Here is a 20,256-nt window from a genome sequence, read left to right on the forward strand (position 1 = left end):
CGAGAATCTTTAACTGTGGCATTTTGCTGCAGGCAGATAATTAAATTCTCAAAGTAGAGGGAAAGGAGACAAGGAGGATGTTGGGTTTTCAAAGTGCGGTGCGGCATGAGCAAATCCGAAGGCGATTTACAATCCAGCGGCATATTATAAAAGGAAACTGTTTTTACTGTTAAATGCCTGGGCTCTTTGGTCAAATGGGTGTAAATTGGGAATCTACATCTGTGTGCACTAGGTGTATGAACTTGGGCAAATTACTGACCTCCTTTAAGCTTTAATTTGCTTTTCTTTTTTAAATGGAGGCAACAAGAGCGTGTATCTCATAAGCTACTAGAAAACTCAAAGCGATAATGTATATGAAGTATTCAATAACCATCCCCAAGTCCAACAACATCTACCTACAACTCATCTAAGAAAGAACCTCAGATGTGCCAGATCTACCATTCTGTCCTACGTGTTTCAGTGTCTAGAGGTTTATCCAGAATGTTTGGTCATTTGAAAACCTTTCACGAGGCCAGCCCAGTGGCGCAGCGATTAAGTGCACACGTTCCGCTTCGGTGGCCCAGGGTTCGCCAGTTCGAATCCCAGGTGTGGACATGGCACTGCTTGGCAAGCCATGCTGTGGTAGGCATCCCACATATAAAAAAGTAGAGGAAGATGGGCACGGATGTCAGCTCAGGACCAGTCTTCCTCAGCAAAAAGAGGAGGATTGGCAGATGTTAGCTCAGGGCTAGTCTTCCTCAAAAAAATAAATAAATAATAATAAAAAAAAAAAAAAGAAAACCTTTCAGGATACAGAGCCTTGGTCCTGGCCATGCAGCACTTGACACATATTTCTTGTAAGGTCAAATGCCTTTGTTTCATCTGCTAATTAATAAAATGAAAGGGATGAAAAATGCTCAGGGCATTTGGAATAGAACTACTCTTTCCCCAGCCTTCCTTACGCAGTGTTTACTGAAACTAGAAATCTTGGGGTGGGAGACTTCTTCCTCTCTCTGCACCTGGGATACTGAGGGTGTGTTTCATAAGTCTGTCAGGAGTTAAATTGGAACTAAAGGACAATCCTCAACTCATATTCTTAGACTCAGACTGGACATGCGGGTCATCTGTTGGAACTTCCAGTCCGTTACAGGAATTTCCTCCATATTCTAACCTGTCCCTCCTTCTAGTTAAGGGGCATTCGCATCCTCAAATTCCTCCTCTGTTTATGGAATTTATTTTTAAATTTTAATATTTAGACTAGCTTTAAAAGCTTAATTTTCTTCCTTGTATTTTCCAGCCATTTGTCCTCCATAGTCATGGCTCCCTCTTTCCTTGACTAAAACGATGCCTCAGAGTCCCAGGAGATCATCCAGCACAATTTGGACCAGCTAATATATATAATGAATAAATATAGGCTTCTGGGAAATGATTGTAAAGCAAATGTGCTAAGAAAAGAGAATTTGGAACCAAGAAATACCACAGATGTAGATAAGTTGGCTGTGGTAGGTACCATGGTTGGTATATAAGGTGGGATTCCCCACAGTCCAGAAAATGATTCTGAGTGTTTCAGGTTCTGAAAGTGCATGCTTTCAGCTTTCACAGAGATATATGGGCTCTGGAAAATGAATCACAAGACCTAAATCCAAGAGACACTAATTGATAAATCAGAATTTCCATTTAATAATTCACAGTAAAAAATAAAACTGCCTTTCACATAGTAGGTATTCAATAAACATTTGTTGAATGAGTAAACAAGTGTTAAATGGACTAGAACACTCCAAAGAACTGCTTAGGGATGTTTCTTCCCAACAGTGAAGTTTACCCGGAAAACCACATGAGTGTCAGGAGATTTCCTGTAAACTTATTATTCGAAGGAGATAAGCAGTTGATCACAAGTTATCAGAACTTAACAGTCAACCCCGAATCAACAGGATATTTGCCAACAGGCCTTAAAATCTTACACTTAGTGGTCAGAAAACCTTTCCTGGGCATATACAAGCAATCTACACTAATAGTAGGCCCTGGTTTAAGACTTCCTTATGAACTTATATCTCTTTTATCCTAGTCAAGTGCTCTCAATTAAACCACTTTTACAAATAGTTTTTTTTTTTAACTATAGACCAAAAGAAGAATTCTTTTTGTTCAAATGCAGCCATCTGTTCATATTGAATTCCTCCAACCTATACTTTGTCACTCATTTTGCCTTACCAACCTATATTTTGTCACTCACTTTAAGATATCATATCATATTTCCAGAAAAGCTTCCTCATTCCAGCAGTGTGACCCCAAGAATCCCCCTGGCCATTTTGATTAGACTTAATTATTTCTCAAATTTCCATCAGTGTCACAGTTATAAATCAATTTTTAGGACATGATTTCTTCTGGTTCAGTTTCTACAAATTCTTATTTCAATGGTTGAAGGAGTCACCTTTCAGATCATACCACCCAATTTCTGAAGGCCCTTGTCAACATGACCCGCTAAATGCTAAGAATTATTCAAGTCTATTCATCTTTGGGACTTTTGTACCTTCCTTTTGATGCCTTCTTCTTCCAACCAGCATCCAGTAACCTGATGCTAACCCCTTGATCAACCAGAGACCCACCATGGCACATCGTGATCCTAAATTATCTTCTCCTCCTCCTCCTTCTTGCATTGCCCTGATCCTATCAGGCCACCCTATCCATCTCAACCCAGGCTTATGTGGGATGTAATTGCACAGGCACTCATGTGCAGCACCAGCTTTCTGTGGTGCAATACTGGTACAGAAGGAGGTTATCACGTATACCTTTATCACAGCTGGTAGTGGAAAGGGTTATATGGTGCACTCGGAAAAGCAAATCAAAATGTAAAAGACCCATCTCCCAGTAAGCAAGATGCCTTCAGTTGACCATGACCGGGGGCCAAAAATTCCGAGTCAAATCAGCTCCCATCCTTCTAGGCCAAATGCCAGCAGTGACAGTGGTGGGCTCTTCTGAAAAGCACCAAAAGAACATCAAGCATCGAAGAACACCATGAAGAGAATTTACCAACCATAATTACTACAATTTTTGCTTGCCCTAAATAGCCACCAATCTCCCTCTCTTTACTTTTAATGAAGCAAAGGAACACAAAAGTGTTTCTAATTTGGAGGAGCCAAGGGAGTCTGCATGGGCCATTAGCAGCAGAAAGCTTCATTACTACGGGAAGAAGTCTCTCCCTGAACTTCTCATGGCTTTATGTGCAAGAAATCAGGAGGCAACCGGTCCATTTTAAATGTTAACCCTTACCTCGGCGTCAGCAACAGCTCGTATACACAATCAAAAAGACAACAGAACTACGAGCCTTCCCTGTCCTGTGCAGTGTCTTAATTTTTGTTCTTTTTTTTGTTTAATAACCAAGGCTGTTTTTAATTGAGACATATTCCTCTAGAAATATAGCACTATCTCTCCATAAAACTTCCCAGCTTAAGTACCAATTTACAATCCTAGTTGCGTAAACAATTACGTCATTTAGTGCCCCTGCACTGTGCAGAACTGTTGAATGTATACTGCTTAGAAAGGATTTGTTAGGCAATCAGCAATACCAGTGAGAATAAGTATTAACTCCCATTTTTGTGTTTACCATTAGCTTACTCTTCCTCAGAGTCCATATCTCTGTGTATTAAGACAAACACTGTCTTGAGCTCTAAATGCTCTAAATTCAGAACAATTGTAAAATAAACCCTTTATAATGACACACTTCCTAAGCCGGACACATCATAATAACCAGCCCCAAAAGGTGCTGCTAGCATCTATTGAAGGTTAGTGCTTGCTGTTGTCACTCTCATCTTTCACTGCACAAAGAGGACAAAGTCAAAATTTTGAGCACAACCAACAAATTTTTGCAACACAGCTTGCTTGAGCATCTTTTAAAAATACACTAGGCTCACAGAGAGAAAGGGCCATTATCCTACCTGTTGACCTGTCGTCATCTAGTGCTATTTTACGTGTAGCAGTAATGGTTGTTTGACATATGCCCTTATTAATTGAGAAGCACTTAAATATTTCTCCTTCTGAGTAAGAGGAAAGAAATCACAACACTCAGCCTTCCCCCTCAACTTTTAGCAATCCTTAAATTCACATACGAAATACAGCTGGTAGGGAGAGAGGCAAGCCAGATGATTAAATAATCCTCGTGTGTCTGGCAGGAGCACCCAACACCACTCCTCCATGACTTTGCCAGTGTATATTTCTGTTTATCCTTTTTCATAGTTGGCTAAAGCAGTAATAACTTATTGTAGAGAAGCCCCAGAATCAACCTAGCATCTCCTCAAAAGTAGCGTCTATGGTTTTTGTAACACACTTGGGACAATGCTTCTTGCTTATTCTATCTTAATCCATGAAGAGAAGCAAGACATTCTATCATCCTGCTTAGATGGTCCTTCATACACTATTGCATCTCTTCTCTTGATCTGTTGACTCCAGCTGGAATGGCTGCCTCAGCACATGAGAATACCACCACCAGAGCTTACAACCCCAAGGTAGACAACTACCTGTCAGGAATATCAGAAAATGATTTTATGTATCAGGTAGGGAGTTAGACTAAGAAGTGTATCTTCCCTTTTTTATATATATATATACACACACCTGGTGCTGTGGTGGAGCCGACTGACACCTGCTCATGAGCTAATTGTCAGCCCCTCTTCCCAATGCCATGATGGTAGCCTACATAGGTCATGTAAGAGTATTTTCACCACGGAATTAGGCAAATACCACAAGTTAGGGCTTTTTATTCTAGAGAGCTAGTTGCTAAACATTTACCAGCACATTACTGGACCCCTTTATGATTCATAAAATTTCATAACCATGTAGTACTGATGCTTTCCTCAGTTTGGGGTTCACTAAGACTTTTAGATCTTTTTTCTATTTGCTTCTGTAACCTCTGCTGCCAAGAAAGGATAACACTTCTTGGAATTTTCCTGTCTCACATGGGTTTTTTTCTTGAGGACTGAAAAGATACTATTAGTGATGCTGTGCCTCTTTATCCCTAGGAAGGAGAGTCAGGCGATTATTAAAGGAAAAGCTAGGCCAAAATTTCCATTTGAACTCTTCTTTACTTTTGCATTCACAGAGGCAGGGGGTGCCTCATACTTTGAACACTGACACATTAAGAGCAGTTGCATAGGTGAAAACTGAACGCTAGCACTACAGGAGAGGATATTAAGCGCGATCTAAGACTCAAGGTGATCAACAAGAACATTAACCTTGTCTTTTCCAGGAGAAGCAGGAAGGAAGAAACAGAAGGTATTGGGGCACAATGAACCAAAGACTGTCCTGAACGACTCCAGAGTCTATGACTCCCTGGGAGGTTTTGCTGGATCGGGACAACTTCATGTGACTATTGGAAAGTATTCCCTATTTTTCAAGAATAGGATTGAGTTACATTTGAGCAAACTTAATTCCCTTGCCAGGCATTTGTTTCTCAGAAACATAATAATCTATAGTATTTTATTAAATTAGCAGGATGTTTATATGTTGTTTTGTACATCACAAACGTAGAGACTTCTTAAAGACAACATTTATTGGGCACTTACTACATACCAGGCAATGATCCTGTGAGATAAATACCGTTATGCCTGTTTTACTGATGTGAGAACTGAAGCAGAAAGAGGGGAAGTAACTTGCCCAAAGGAGTACACCTAGGAAGTGGGGGTGGGGGGGCTATGACTTGTACCCACAAATGATTCTTAATCACTTCTCTATTCTTCAGTGTTTGAAAAATAACTTTAAATATATATATATGTCCTGACTTTATTTTATATACATCCTATAAAAAGTTAGAAGGACTGGTTTGTCAACCAACAACATCTCACAAACTCTTTTCATTCTCCCACACTCAATCCAGTCAATAATTGGAAGACAGATCAAGGTTTGATTTTTAATCTGAATAAGTCTATGACCACTGAAGGTTATAGAGCGCTCTAGACCAAAAAGAATAATAACAATTCCCAGGCGGTAATTGTGAGCACTGAGTGCTCATTCTCCTCATCACAGTTCTATGCAGCTACACCACCAAGGCAAGAAGACAATTGCAAATGCAGGTGAACTGATGACTCAGCAGGGGTGGGGAAGGGGTACAGCAGAGAAGGAGAGAGGATCAGCTGTTAAAATAAATCATCTGGTCAACGGGTAGCCCCAGGAAAGCAAAGCCTAGAAGACATTATGAAAGGACATTCTTAAGTATTAGACGTTCCCAGGAATTTTAGAAATAAAGACTGAGAATAGCATTTTAATTTTGGGTCTTCTGAAGAAAAATTGAGTGCCATGGACTCTTTATAAGTATGTCCTAAGAGAAATGGACAATAAGGATGCTAGAGGAAGATTTTGGGGTGCCCATAATTTTTTTATTTATATTCATTTATTCAATACTAATTTTATTAAGTTACTATGTGTTCAAGGTGGTATTGTACACTAAAATACAAACAGACACACACACAAGAACACTATCTTGTCCTATTTACCATGCATGAGAAGAGAGGGACAAATTATAGAGCTATGCAGGAGCTATGAGTGTTGGTTAGAGCAGGTATAGAGAGCCAGCACACAGCAGGGAGACCAAAACCTGTGCAGGAAGCTCAGGGAAGCTTACCAGAGAAAATGACCTTCGTGCTGAGTTCATGAAAGCTGAACCTTATGAATTGAAAGACCCAAAGAAGTGTGGCTGAGGCATAGAATGCTGGGAAGGGAGGGCAGGGTGCTGAGAGATGATGCTGAACTAGAAACAAGGAGCAGGTCATGAAGGGCCCATGAGACATTAAGGAAGGTTGACTTTCTTCAGGAGGCAATAGGAAGCCATTAAAAAGTTTCAAGCAAGAGAAGGAATGAATGGCAAGACCAGATCTGCATTTATCAAGTTTAAGGATAGGAGCACAGCAAGGCAGCAAGCTAAGAAGCTGCCGTGATTATGCAGGTGAGAGGTGATAATGGCCTGGACTAGAGAGGGCAAGCTGGGAAGGAGAGAAGTAGGAAGACTCAAGAGGGATTTTTTAAGGAGGTTAAATGGACTGGACTTAGTAGGTGACTTATGGAGAAATGAGGTAAGAAGATGAGTCAAGGGTGACTCCATGTTTCTGGTTTAGATAATTGAAGCATTTGCCTCAACACCTAGGGATTCTGAACACCCAGGGAGGAATGGATTTATGGACAAAGACCATAAGTTCAATTTTGACAAGTGGAGTTTGAGATGGCTGTTAAACACTCTAGAGGAAATACTGAAAGCATTGCTCTTCAATAGAAACACAATGCAAGCCATAAATGCAAGCCACAAACATAATCTTAAATTTTACAGAGGCCACATTTAAAAAGTGAAAAGAAACGGGTGAAATTAATTTTAATAATATATTAAACCCAATATACCCAAAATATTATCATTTCAACGTAATCGATATAAACAAACTATTGAGATATTTTACATTCTTTTTTTCCTACAAAGTCTTAGAAATATGGTGTATAATTTACACTTACAGCACATCTCAATTTGGATGAGCCACGTTTCAAGTGTTCATTAGCCACATGTGGCTAGTGGCCACAATACTGGACAGTGCAGATCCTAAGGTGAGTTGGATAAATGGGTCTGGAGTTCAGTAGAGCAGTGTAAACTGGAGGGAAAAAGTCTGGAATGATCAGTGAATGTGAACTGAGGCTGTGAAATAATCCAGATCACTTGGGAAGAGTATGACTTGAGATGAAAGGAAAGCTCCTCACAGAACCCTAAGGAACACTAGCATTTAAGGGACAGGGAGAAGAGCTGACAAAGGAGACCTAGAATCAACACGCAAAGACCTATGGGTAATATTATCTGTGTTCCATGTAATTATCACTATACAGAAGAAAATAGAAGAAATTTGGGGATCAATAAATCCAAGAACTGTGTGAGGTACGTCATCATTATGAGACCTCCAGAGAAAATGGTCACTGATATTTTTCTGAAATGAGATTCTGACTTACATTGGTAGGGCTACTGCCACCCATGTCTTATCAGGAAGGATGGGGTTGGTAGAATGAGACTAGTAGAAACAGAAGCTAGGAAAGGAAACGATCCAGAACACCTGTGGCTCCTAAAGAGAGCACGTTCTTAGAACTGGCGATTGAGAGAGAGAACAATATAAAGCAGCACTCATGCTGATCAAGCATGTTGTCACTTTAACAAAACACAAACTAGATTCTGCCTTGTAGAGGGTGGGAATTTTTTCTTCACCTCACTGTTAAACATTATCACCAACTTCAAATATTTATATACCTCTGTCAACCCATCTGGCAGGGCTGAGTTAAAGGGCGCTATAAAATAGGAAGTGCCACCAATAAGGGCACCCATCAGACTTAAATAAGGTAGTAAGGCACAGGGACAGAAGGTCACCAATGCCAAACAAAGAACTCACAGTGAAAATGGACCAGAGAGATGGCCTTCCAAGGAAGAAATCACACTCCAACCACTTGGCTGTTAGCCAGCGGGCAATGGGGTGCCTTGTTTACGCAGCTATGTAAGGCCTCACACCCTGCCCTCTGGAGACTTTGTGCTGAGGGAGGAGGATGAGTGAGGACAGCAGGGTGCTTGTGCCATATCACATCTCCATCAACATGCAACCCCAAAAGATCATGACTGTGAGAGCTTTGTAAATCAACTCTTAGGGTGCTTGCTCCAGGGCAAACAGCACAACAAATTAATCCTTTCTCCATGAAATGCAGCAAAGTTTGTATCTATGCTGAATTCAAATTGCTCATTAGTTCTGACATGCTCCTAATGAGGTTATAATGCTCTGGGACAAAGATCAAGTCACTGAGCACAAATAGCTAAGGATAGAATCATAGAAAGAGAAAGTTAGAAGGACCTCAGAGCAGTGCTTCTAAAACTACCCTAAATCACCTGGGGATTCTGATTCAGGATGTCTAGGGTGGAGCCTGAGAGTCCCTGGGCCGAACAAGCTCCCAGGTGATGTTGATGCACTTTGACAAGCAAGGTCTTAGAGATCATCTCGTCCAATCCTCTTCTCCTGGGGTGAGGACACTGGGGCCAAGAGATATATTTGGGAGCAAGCTGAGACTTCCCTGAGGCTAATTTGGGGTAGTTGGGCATTTCTCCATAGACCTGGGAGTCAACCCCAAAATTTTTAAATAGAAGCCTAGGAAGGAAGGTGACTAACCATCCTGGCTTTCTCAAAACTGGAGGGCTTTCTGGGCCATGAGATTTTCTATTTTAAAACCAGGAAATTTCCAGACAAACCAAGACACATTTTCCACCCTAATAGGAGCCTTTGAATCTGAGAAGATCATATCAGGATTATTGTCTTTTTGACCTCGTCAGTCCCTGAGTGCTGGATCATGACCTGCTGCCAAGGTAAGCAGCTAAGCATCCTGTCTCAAAGATCTCCAAGAACAGACGCTCAGACGGTTCTAGCTACAGAGCCTTCTCACACCACATTGCTACATGCCTCTCTAACAGACGGTCTCCCAGTAGGTCTCAAAGTAAGGCATAAAAAAGGAGTACCAAAAACACAGAGAAATAAATATCACACAAGCACCTACTGTTCTTTGTAACTACATGAATCTGTTTCAATTTTCCTCATTTGAAAAAATGCATATAAGAAATCACTAACTTTTACAAATCTCAAAATATCCATTAAAACTTCTTTGGTAAAATCAGTAAAATAACAATAAAAATCAGGATGCATCCCTGAGAATGAAAAAAAAAGTCATGCTCTGCACACTCCCAATGGTTAGAAATGAGAATATATGCCTCCACATTGCTATGTTGCTCACTGGAATTGAACCTGTTAACATTAGACAGAATAATAAACAGTCTTGGAAAGCCAAAGGGGGAAATTTTCAGACTATTCAATGCTAGCAGTGTATTAGTAAGACTTCTAAAACAGAATGTCAAGATACTGATTCCATATGCATTCAAAATGCAGAGTGAGTGCAATCCTGACCACATTGACTCACTCTCTGGAGTTTACCTGTTGAAATAAGATGCTCACATGGTCTGGCTGAATCATTTGACTTAATATTCATGCACTTAAAACAAAGAAAGGACAGAAATGTGACTAAATATATACAATGCATTTGAAATAGGTAAAAGAACCCTCGACACTCAGCAATCATTACCTGGAAATTAAAGAGGGCAGAAGCAAGCCTGTTATGCATTATAAACAGCCCAGCTGCTCACTTAATGGTAGTTTGAGTAGCATAACCAAGGAGTCCTTGGTCCAATATTAATAGGAAATGTTTTGTACGAATCCAATAGTTCATGAAATTAACAACGAAAATGAACTGGAGGGAAGCAACTTTGCAAGTAATAGGAAGGCATCAGCAATTGCTTCCCTGGAGCGTCTTGAACACTTAAAAAGAGCTTAAGGAGAGTATGTGTATATAAATGAGAATGGACATTATTGGAATTTTTTAATAATACTTTTATTTAAAATAAATTTAAAATTATCTGTTGGTTGCAAGTCTTTTCAATAGGAAGCTATTAGCTCAAAATGTCAATGAGAGGTCAAGGGCTACGAGATCTGATCTAGTGATATTGAGAGTTAGCTGCCATTTGGAGCAGCCTAAAACTACCATAAACTTGTGATTTGACAGCTGTCAGAATCATTCCCACACCACTTTTGTAGAACTTAATTAGAATCTAAAAAACAACATCCCTTCTACAAACATCAATGGTCTGAACGATATATGCATGCGCATTGGCAAGCTAAAATGTACAGTTAATTCAACTTACAAGCCAATAGACATACGATGAAAGAGAACATCCTCTCCACAGACGCTGCCGGAGACAACCTGACTGAAGCTGGTATTCACCCAACAAGAAGCTGAAAGTGTTTCCATAGAAGCAAGAATGTGACTTCTATTTTTGCCAGACAGAGACCCATCCAGGTCTTCCAAAATTGCTGCATGAGCAAACGGAAATGCAACTAAGTTTGGAGAGTTTGTAAACTTCAACTGGTTGGTCTTCACAGTAAATCCACCTACAAGTCAAAAGATGGAAAGACAGTTACACAATAGTACAAAAGACTATCGTAACAAATGGCAGCTGAATTCACGGGATATTTTCAGTACTTTAAATTGCATATTTATACACTTTTACAATTCACTCATTCATTCAAGAAAAAACATATTATGAGTGGTTACTGTATGCCAGGCTCTGTGGTATGTGCTGGAGATGCAGAGGGAAACAAGAGCAGTACCGGCTCCGCCTTCGTGCACACTGTATTCTAGCACAGTGATTCTCAACCAGTGGTGGTCTTGTCCCCTGGGGAACACTGGCACCATTTGGAATCATTTTTGGCTGTCACAACTGGGTGGATGGCAGTGCTATTGGCATGTGAGTAGAGGCAGAGATGCTGCTAACCATTCTACCATGCACAGGGCAATCCCCACAACAAAAAATTATCCAGCCCCAAATGCCAACAGTGCCAAGGGTGAGAAACCGTTGTCTAGTGGGAAATAGAGGCATAGAACACCAATTTACTTATCCCTAAATACTAAAGTGCTACGGGTTAGTCTTTCAACCTTTCTGCTCCAGCTCTTCTATGTGAGTCCAACCCCACCTCTTACAAGATTTATACTCTAAACATTTACACTCAAAAGCAATATTCAATCAATCATGTGGGCAAATAGCAAGAGTAACACACTTTTAAGTACAACTCTAGGGCAGCACTCCTTAGCAGTCTTTCCCTCACACCAGCTCCATGTGATTCACTGGCAGTACTGTTAGTCCAGTTGCCCAGGTCTTCTAATACACACACCCTTGTCGTTAAAATGTAAAAGTTCAGTACACATCTCTCAGTACATATGCTACTGGATTGCTGTATCATGTACACTATAAAATACAGACAAAAAATAAAATTAAAAAATAAGATACAAATAAACAGAGGCCCTAATGTTTTCGTTTTGCATTCCAGTAGAGTCCATGCAGTGACTTAAGTCATGCATTTAAGACTCCGTGATCCCACCTCTTGTAACTTCTTCAGTTCATCTAATACGACAGTCACCTGCTGTCTACAATCCAGTCACGTTGGACTTCTTTGCAATCCCCCAAGCACAACTTGCTCTTTGGAACTTCTATTGTCTGCATATGCTGCTCCTAATATCTAGAAACTTTTCCCTGCCTATTCCTCCTTGCGAACTTCCACTCGCCTTTCAAAACCCTGCTCGAGAGCGCAACCTGACGTGACCCCTTCCTTTCTCCCCTATCTCACCTTGTTCAGTCCTCTAGGCCTGTACTCATCGCACTCTAGTACAATGTCTTAGACATCTATTTTTGTGTCTAGATTGAGAGCTTCTGGAAGACAAGAACCATGTGTCATTTCTTTGTACCCTACCCCTAGTTCCTTAAACAGAACCTAGAATAGTCAATTTTTAAACAAATGAAAGAGATGGCTTAGCCAACATCATCCGGTGAGAAGAGATTAGAACCCATAAGGAGTAGTGTGTTTTTTTTTTGGTGTCTTATGAATGATATGAAACAGTGAAGCTGTGAAAGAACTGAGGAATTGTGATCTGAAGTGATTGCCATAAGGCAGTTTTTATTCCTACTATTATTTCTACAATCTTAAATTCAGATGCCACCCAAATAAAAATAATCTTTGGCTCTGCCTATACAGGAAAAGAAAAAAAAAAGTAAAGTGGAGACTTGCTGATTATTCATTTAATTAAAAAAACAAACAATTATCTAAATTGGTGATTCAAACCACAAGAGCATATTTACTTGAATTACTTGGTTTGTCTGTTTACAGTGATCAAATCAACTAGATTGCTCTCTACTTCTTTTCACCTTGGCCCATGAGTCTGCCAAGGTATTTCTCACCACCTCTGAGATGTGGTTAACAAGTGAGCAAGAATTCCTAGGGTTCTCTTTGTGTACACAACAAGTCTTGGGATGCTAAAAACTTCAAATACCTGAACTCTGGCTTTTTCAGGAAAGATTGCATGTGTGTTAATTTATATCTATATTTTGGTCCATCCAACTCCATTCATTAATGTAATGCATGAATCTACTGGGCACCAGGCTCCTAGGTACTAATGATAAATCTCTGATCAGGAGAGACATAATCCCTCCTTTATGAAGCTCAGAGGCCAGCAGAGACACAGCACCATACGGGAGTGTGGGAAAGTGTGGGAGAGTTCCCGACATAGGAACCGAGAGCTGCAGGAGCCCCATTGGGATCCCTGGCATCCTCTAGGATTTCTTTTAGGAGATTTGAGCCGCAATTTCTACTGATGCAATCTTATAACTAAAAGAAATAATGGAATCACAATGGCTTTGCCACTATTTATCACATTTACTTGAGTATTAGCCTTATTTACCATCTGTCTTATCTATTCAAACAACTTACCCTGTCCTCGGGAACAGCCCGAACAGGTCCTGATGGCCACACACTCAGTGAGATCAAAGTTAACAAAGGTTGTGTTAGATACTACCAGTTCCTGCCTTTTGGGAGTTTTGATCCCAGCTGACATACACAGGCTTCCCTGTGATTAAGAAGAGAATAAAAAAGGATAGAAAAATAAGAGGACTGGCCACATGAAATGCAACTTACACTATATGAATGAAAGCAAGAGAATAAAAAGACAAGCTAGGGGCAGGCCCGGTGGGGTAGTGGTTAAGTTTGCCTACTCCGCTTTGCCAGCCCAGGGTTCATGGCTTCAGACCACAGTTGCAGACCCAGCACCACTTGTTAAGCTGTGCTGTGGAGGTGTCCCACATACAAAATAGAGGAAGACTGGCACAGATGTTAGCTCAGGGACAATCTTCCTTGAGCAAAAAGAGGAAGATTGGCAACAGATGTTTGCTCAGAGCCAACCTTCCTCACCAAAAAACAAAAGACAATCTATACTGGGAGAAAATATTTGCAAATCACATATATAACAAAGGATCATGATAAGATATCCTATACACCTATTAGAATGATTAAATAAAAAATAATGACAATACGAGTGCTGATGAGGATAAGGAACAACTGAAACTCTCCTACTATTGCCTGTGAGAATGCAAAGTGGTACAGCTACTGTGGAAAATAGTTTGGCAGTTTCTTATAAAGTTAAACATACTCTTATCATTTGACCTAGCAATTCAGCTCGTATGTATTTACCTGAGGGCAATGAAAACTTACGTTCATATAAAACGTTACACAAATGGTTATAACAGTTCCATTTGCAGTCACCAAATCTGGGAACAACTCAAATGTCCTTCAACGAGTGAATGGATAGACAAACTGTAGTACATCCTTATAGTGGAAGACTACCCAACAATAATAAGGAATAGAATATTGCTTCTTGCAACAAGTTAGATGAATCCCAAAGACATTTGGGAGTGAAAGACCCCGGTCTCAAAGGGTTACATACTATCTGATTCCATTTATATGATTGTTGAAAAGACAAGACTACAGTGACTGAGAATAGATTAGTGATCTCCAGGGGTTATACAGGAGAGGGGGATGAGGCTGCAAGGATGGAGCCCGGGGGAGTTCTGGGTTGTTGCAACTGTTCTGTATCTTGATTGTAGTGGTAGTAGATACATAAATCTATGCATATGTTAAAATTCATAGAACTGTACATCAAAAATGTCAGTTTTACTTATATTATTATAAACAATAAATATTAAAAAGTCTAAAAAGAAACAAAAACTGATTCCATGATTTTCCACAAAATCTCTTCAACAAACTTTATCTGATTAAGTTGTTAGTGCCTCACGGTGCCACTGTTAAAAATAATTGTATATCTGAAGATCACCCGAAATTTGTCAGGCATCACTAGCTTGAAAGACGATAATAAAAGAAACAAACAGAAGAAAAGAAACCCGGTGCAGCAAAGCCAGCATAGGAATCATAAGAATACTTAAACATTACCATTAATAACCTCAAAGAAATAAATATACTATTTCCATGAAACAAGGAGAAGAAGCCTAAAAAGGGATTTTTCAGAAAAGAAAAGAGAATGAAAACAGGAGAGCCAAAATAACAAATTCAATAGAAAAAAGCGAGAAAACATCCTAGAAAGTAGAATAAAAAGACAGTTGGAAAATCAGAAAGAAAATTAAGAAGTTTAGAAAAGCAATCCAGGGGGTCCAATATCCAAATAATAGTTCCAAAAAAAAGAGAGAAGGAATATATAGAGGAGCAAATTATCAAAGAAATAACTGAAGAAAACTTCCCAGAAGGGAAGGATACAATTTTCCAGCCTGAAAAGACCCACCCACTGCCTAACACAGCGGTTACAACAAAAAGCCACACCACAGTATCTCATATTAAAATTGTAAAACACCAGGGACAAGGACAAGATCCTAAAAACTTCCAAAGGGGGAAAACTAAAAGATTATCTATAGAAGACCTAGAATCAGAGTATCTTAAAATTATCCAACCTCAAGACTAGAAGCTAGAAGACAATGGACAACTTGACAACTGAAAAACGTCAAGGTAAAATGAACTCCGACCTGGTATTCTATAACCAAAAACCTATCAATAAAGGAGCCTCCATTTCTGGCTCAAAATCGTTACCTCCACAGACCCCCACTTTGGTAAGAAAGTTACTATAGGCTTTGGTCTAATAAAAAGAGGAGTTAAATCAGAAAGGAAGAAGATGTGGCAATCAGGAGAATGAATTCCAACCTAGGGAGACATGAAGGAAATCTCTAGGATGTTGGTCAAAAGGAATTCCAGGATGTAGCTGTGAAACCCTTCTCCCACACTGTGGGTTCAAGTGTATACGTTTGGGATTGTTGTTTGGCATTATCCACTAAAGCTAAAGCGATATCCTCTGAACCGGCAATTTTACAACTTGGCATACATTCGACAGAAATGCATGCACATGAACACCAAGAGACATATAGAAGAATGTTCATAACATTAGTATTTGTAATAACCCAAGACTTGAAATGATCAAATGTCCATCAATAGCAACATAGTTCTAAAAAACTGTGGTACAGTCATAAAATGGAATACTACATAATGATTGGAAGAATAAATTATTGCAACATATAAAAACATGGATGAATCCTATGGACATAATGTTGTGCCAAAGAAGCCAAGCATGGAAGAGTTACATGCTCTATAATTCCATTTATATAAAGTTCAAAAACAGATTTGAAATTGATCTATGTTGATAGAAGTCTGACTAATTGTTCCCCTTTGGCTGGGGAGCTGGAGGTTGAAGTTGAGTGGGAGGAGGCATGAAGGGGCTTCAGAGGAGTTGGTAATCTTCTATTTCTTGATCTAGGTGGTAGGGACACGCTTTTTGCTTTATAAAAATCCATTGAGCTCTTCATTTGTGATTTGTGCACTTTTCTCCAAAACGTTATATTTCCATGAAACACTTATTTTAAAAACTGGAATAAATACTAGAGAAAAATAACATACAACATGGGAGGGTGAAGAAAAAAGTGAAAGGAGTTTAAGGTCCTTGCATCGCTCAGGTAGTTTAATAGTGCTGACATAATTCAGATTTCCTTAAGACAAGCAGACGTTAAAAATTTCAGTTCAATAACTAAAATAATCATAAAAGAATGAATAACTTTCAAATGAGTAAATGTAAAAAAGATACTGTTCAATGCAAGACAAATCACGTTTGGAAAGTAGAAAAAAAGAAACAAAGAAAACTGATTGCAAACTGAAAACACAAAATAAAATGGTAGAAATAAATGCAAATATATGGGAGACATCAGCATGTGGATGGTAATTGAAACCACTAGAGAAAATGAGATTTCTCCCAGGGAGAGCAAGTATATTGAGAAGAGAAGGCGCTCTACAACAGGATTTAGAAACCCCAAAGACGAAAGGTCTAAATGGAGGAAGACAAATCCGCAAGTGAAAATGGGAAGTACCCCTTGGAGAAATAGGAGGAAGAATGAAGCAACCCCATCAGGGTCTGTCTGAGTAAGATATTTTTTAAAGTCATATCATCTGCTCAAATTAATTATAATAACAACAAAAAGACAACCATCCTACAGATACTTCCAAAGTAGAGTGACCATAATCTACACCCAAGTAAAGGCATTTTGAGAGTGTGAAAGGGGATGTTGTTTAGACAGAATTTGAGGACAAGGAGTGAAAACAAACACCACAACCAAACTAGGATGTATAGTGATCGTATAGCGCACCTCCTTTTTTTGCATATTAATGCCATCCTCACTGAAAATTATTCTATCCATTTCAACATAAAGCTAATGTTGAGTGTGAGAGTAGCGACATACACAAGTATGCTGAAAGGAGAAAAAAAAAATCCCTTCTAACAAAAAGTTCTTCCAGAAATTACTGTTTGTTTCAAGATATGATTCACTGATAATTGTGTGCCACCAATTATGTGTGGATGGAAGGTCTAAGAACGGATAGGTCAAATTTGCTGAAAATCTTAATTCATAAAGGACTAGCAGGCTCAAAAGATAGAGGCTAAAATCAGAGCTCCACAACCACAGAGAGGTCAGGCATCCTTTTTTTTCTAACAACTGACACACAATTTCATATGGCAATGAAGTGGTTCCCAAGTAAATCTGAGAAATATTGTGTTAAATAAAGATTCAGGTATTTCAACCCTCCGATTTCCCAGAGCCTTTCAGGTGCTGATATGCAATGCAGATTTCAGGGTTTGGGAGGTATGATAAACAGCATCACTTAAATGTAATTAACCAAAGAATCTTCCTCTCCTAGACGCTCTCTGGGGGCTAGCCTTCCATGGAAAACACTTCAGGGAATACCAGAGTCGGCATTATTACTGGAGTCGGCTCATTGCCAAAGCTCTTTTCCATGTGTAATTAAGAGTGTTTGACCAGGAGTGGGAGGATGTCCAGGAGGCCCTGACTCCACAATACCGGCACGGATCATGGGCTATCATTTGACTTCCCAAAACCTCCACTTACTTACCTGTAAATTCAGGCATTCTAACTATCAACTCTTAGGTAATATTTAGCTCTAAAACTGCACAGTTTTATGATTAGGATGCCTAAGCAAGATCTAGATGTCTCCTAGAACAAACAGACGCTTTCCACCCACGGACATTTGTCCTGTACTTACTTATTAAGAGGCTGAGGGACCCTCAGATGCATTGCATTCCTGGTAAGTCCCAGCCCAGGGTATGATTATCTTTTATTATCTCATGAAAAGCACTCTTTTGTTATAATTTATATCTTAATTTATGTCACTCTCCTGTTAATTACGATGTCTATTTAGCATCAATTAAGATGTTGTGACATTAATTTACCAGGACAGTTAGTTACTCGGCTTGATGGGCATTTTGTTTTTAGCATCTTCTCTAAGGTTATTTCTGAGAAATTTCAGGGCCTTGGATCTACCAGTATCACAGACTCTAAATCTGGGTCCCATCCTCTCTTAAAAACTATTCAGTCTAAAAGGAAGACTCATCTCTCAAAGTGGTAATCCTTGTAGAGAACAGGAAAATCTGGCAGGTATTTTCCTCCTGAAAAGGATGGTTCAAAAGAGATTCAACTAAGTTTGAGAATTCAACATAAGAAAGTGCAGCTTACTAAGACAATGATTTTTAATTTCAATATTTATATCTATAGCTATGAAATGATCTCAAGGGAAGTAGAAAAGTCAATAATTGTTTAAATTTCAATTGGTCAGTGCATTCAGGAACTAACCAAAGAGACTGCTCTTTCCTTGGTTCCTAGAAGTACTGTGGGTCTCTTCCATCTATGATTGTTATGACAACATGATACTAATACGCATGTAGCTCTTTTAAAAACAAGAACTTAGAAGACCCATTATAGGTCTGAAGTCTACTGAGACCACTGGTAGCTGTGGACTGCCCTCAAGTAGAACTAGCACTTCTCATCTGGGAAGTCCTCTTTGCCTTGTCTACGATCTGGTACCCTGGTCACGTAGTGGCAGACCATAATCTGATGTTTATCGTGTAGAAAGGCACACTTTGGCAAGCACTAGAGAATCACCTAAGAAACCCTAGTATACTATAGCAAACAATGTAAATTTATATTACCTTTTTGCAGGGAGGGGTGGTACCTTAAATGGAGTAAGAACCCTATGAACAAAATGTTGATGTAGAAACTTGGAAAACCACAAGGCAGAGAGACAGCATGGAATTGTGCTATTTCATAATCCTTGGGAGGTTAGAGTAAATACCTAAAATTATTAGGTCTATTATTGAATTGGTATGGATAATAATGTGAAATTGCAACCAGAGAAGAATACTGCAAGCTACTCATGACTTTGACTTATATGGACTCATAACATTGAAACTTTGTGTATATTTGAATTTTATTATAAATATCACCACTGTTACAAATAAAAAGCTCCTCCAACTTTTACCAGTTAAATGCAAGATTCACTAAAGAATGCTGTTAAAATTACATATCCTGGATCACCAGGGAGCCCAGCACATATGATTCTGTTTTGATGGACAGCCTGAAACAACCACACCAAGGCACTTACCTTGTGGGCAAAATGACCAAGTAATAAGCTGTCAGTAACTGAAGTATTTACATCACTTTCCAAGATGTCAATTCCAAAATCTCTGCATGAATAAATCTGGAAGTTTTTCAGGAGAAGATTGCTACTTCTAAAAATCTATAAAATAATGGCATATGTTATGGCAAAGGTCTGAGGCTTGGTTTTTCTTGCAGACCTGTAGATTCTTTAATTATTGGTTAAGTATAAATAAGAATGCTATCCCATACTTAAGCAGCTTTTGTCCATCAGTATCTATGCAGACATCCCAAAGTTGCCATGAAGTCAGCACTAACTAGTCCCCTTTGGTAACATCCCCTCTGTAGTTTTCATTTCTGCTCATAATAATGGATACATTAAAAAGGTCAATGTGAATTCTTCACACATCTAAAATAAATTTGCAGTTGCCAAGTCACACGAAATTGATGGAGAAAGAGCATCCAAAAACTCCAGTACTTAACATTTTCCTCAGTGTAGTATGTTAACTAACATTGTCAGAAAATTGTAAATATGAAATAAGCAAGTCATTTAGCATGACTACAGATCCAGAATATGTGTTATGTGCATAAATATTTGTGACAACTTGGTAAGTGGGCCCAAACAGGGATCAAATGTTAACGAAATCAGCTTGTTAGAGTCGGAAGCACCTCACCAGTGTGGGGGACAGAGCCTTTGGTTTTTACCTAGCATTGATATTCACTCTGTGATCTGGGGCCAGGCACTTAATTTCACCTGGGTCTCGTTTCAATCATTTTTAAAATCAGGGTGGAGGTCAGGACTAGCAATTAACATAACACAGTCAACCCTTTATTCACTAAATAGGATCATGTTTACATTCATATCTTAA

General features: G+C 39.2%; 1 protein-coding gene across 4 annotated transcripts in view; it reads right to left on the reverse strand.

Moving 5' to 3' along the window:
* The window catches only part of PKHD1 (PKHD1 ciliary IPT domain containing fibrocystin/polyductin), a 414,787-nt gene that overhangs the window by 203,671 nt on the left and 190,860 nt on the right, over positions 1 to 20,256 (reverse strand). For all 4 annotated transcript variants that reach the window (XR_002802305.2, XM_014734488.3, XM_070244730.1 and 1 more), the window contains 3 exons: positions 19,395 to 19,529; positions 13,332 to 13,467; positions 10,715 to 10,961 (listed from right to left, as the gene is read on the reverse strand). Coding sequence is in view for 3 of the 4 variants with exons in the window: in XM_014734488.3 (XP_014589974.3) it covers positions 10,715 to 10,961; positions 13,332 to 13,467; positions 19,395 to 19,529 (518 nt within the window). In the remaining variant the exon portion in view is untranslated. The remainder of the gene's footprint in view (positions 1 to 10,714; positions 10,962 to 13,331; positions 13,468 to 19,394; positions 19,530 to 20,256) is intronic.

The sequence above is a fragment of the Equus caballus genome, chromosome 20, assembly GCF_041296265.1.
Source record: "Equus caballus isolate H_3958 breed thoroughbred chromosome 20, TB-T2T, whole genome shotgun sequence".
NCBI lineage: Eukaryota > Metazoa > Chordata > Mammalia > Perissodactyla > Equidae > Equus > Equus caballus.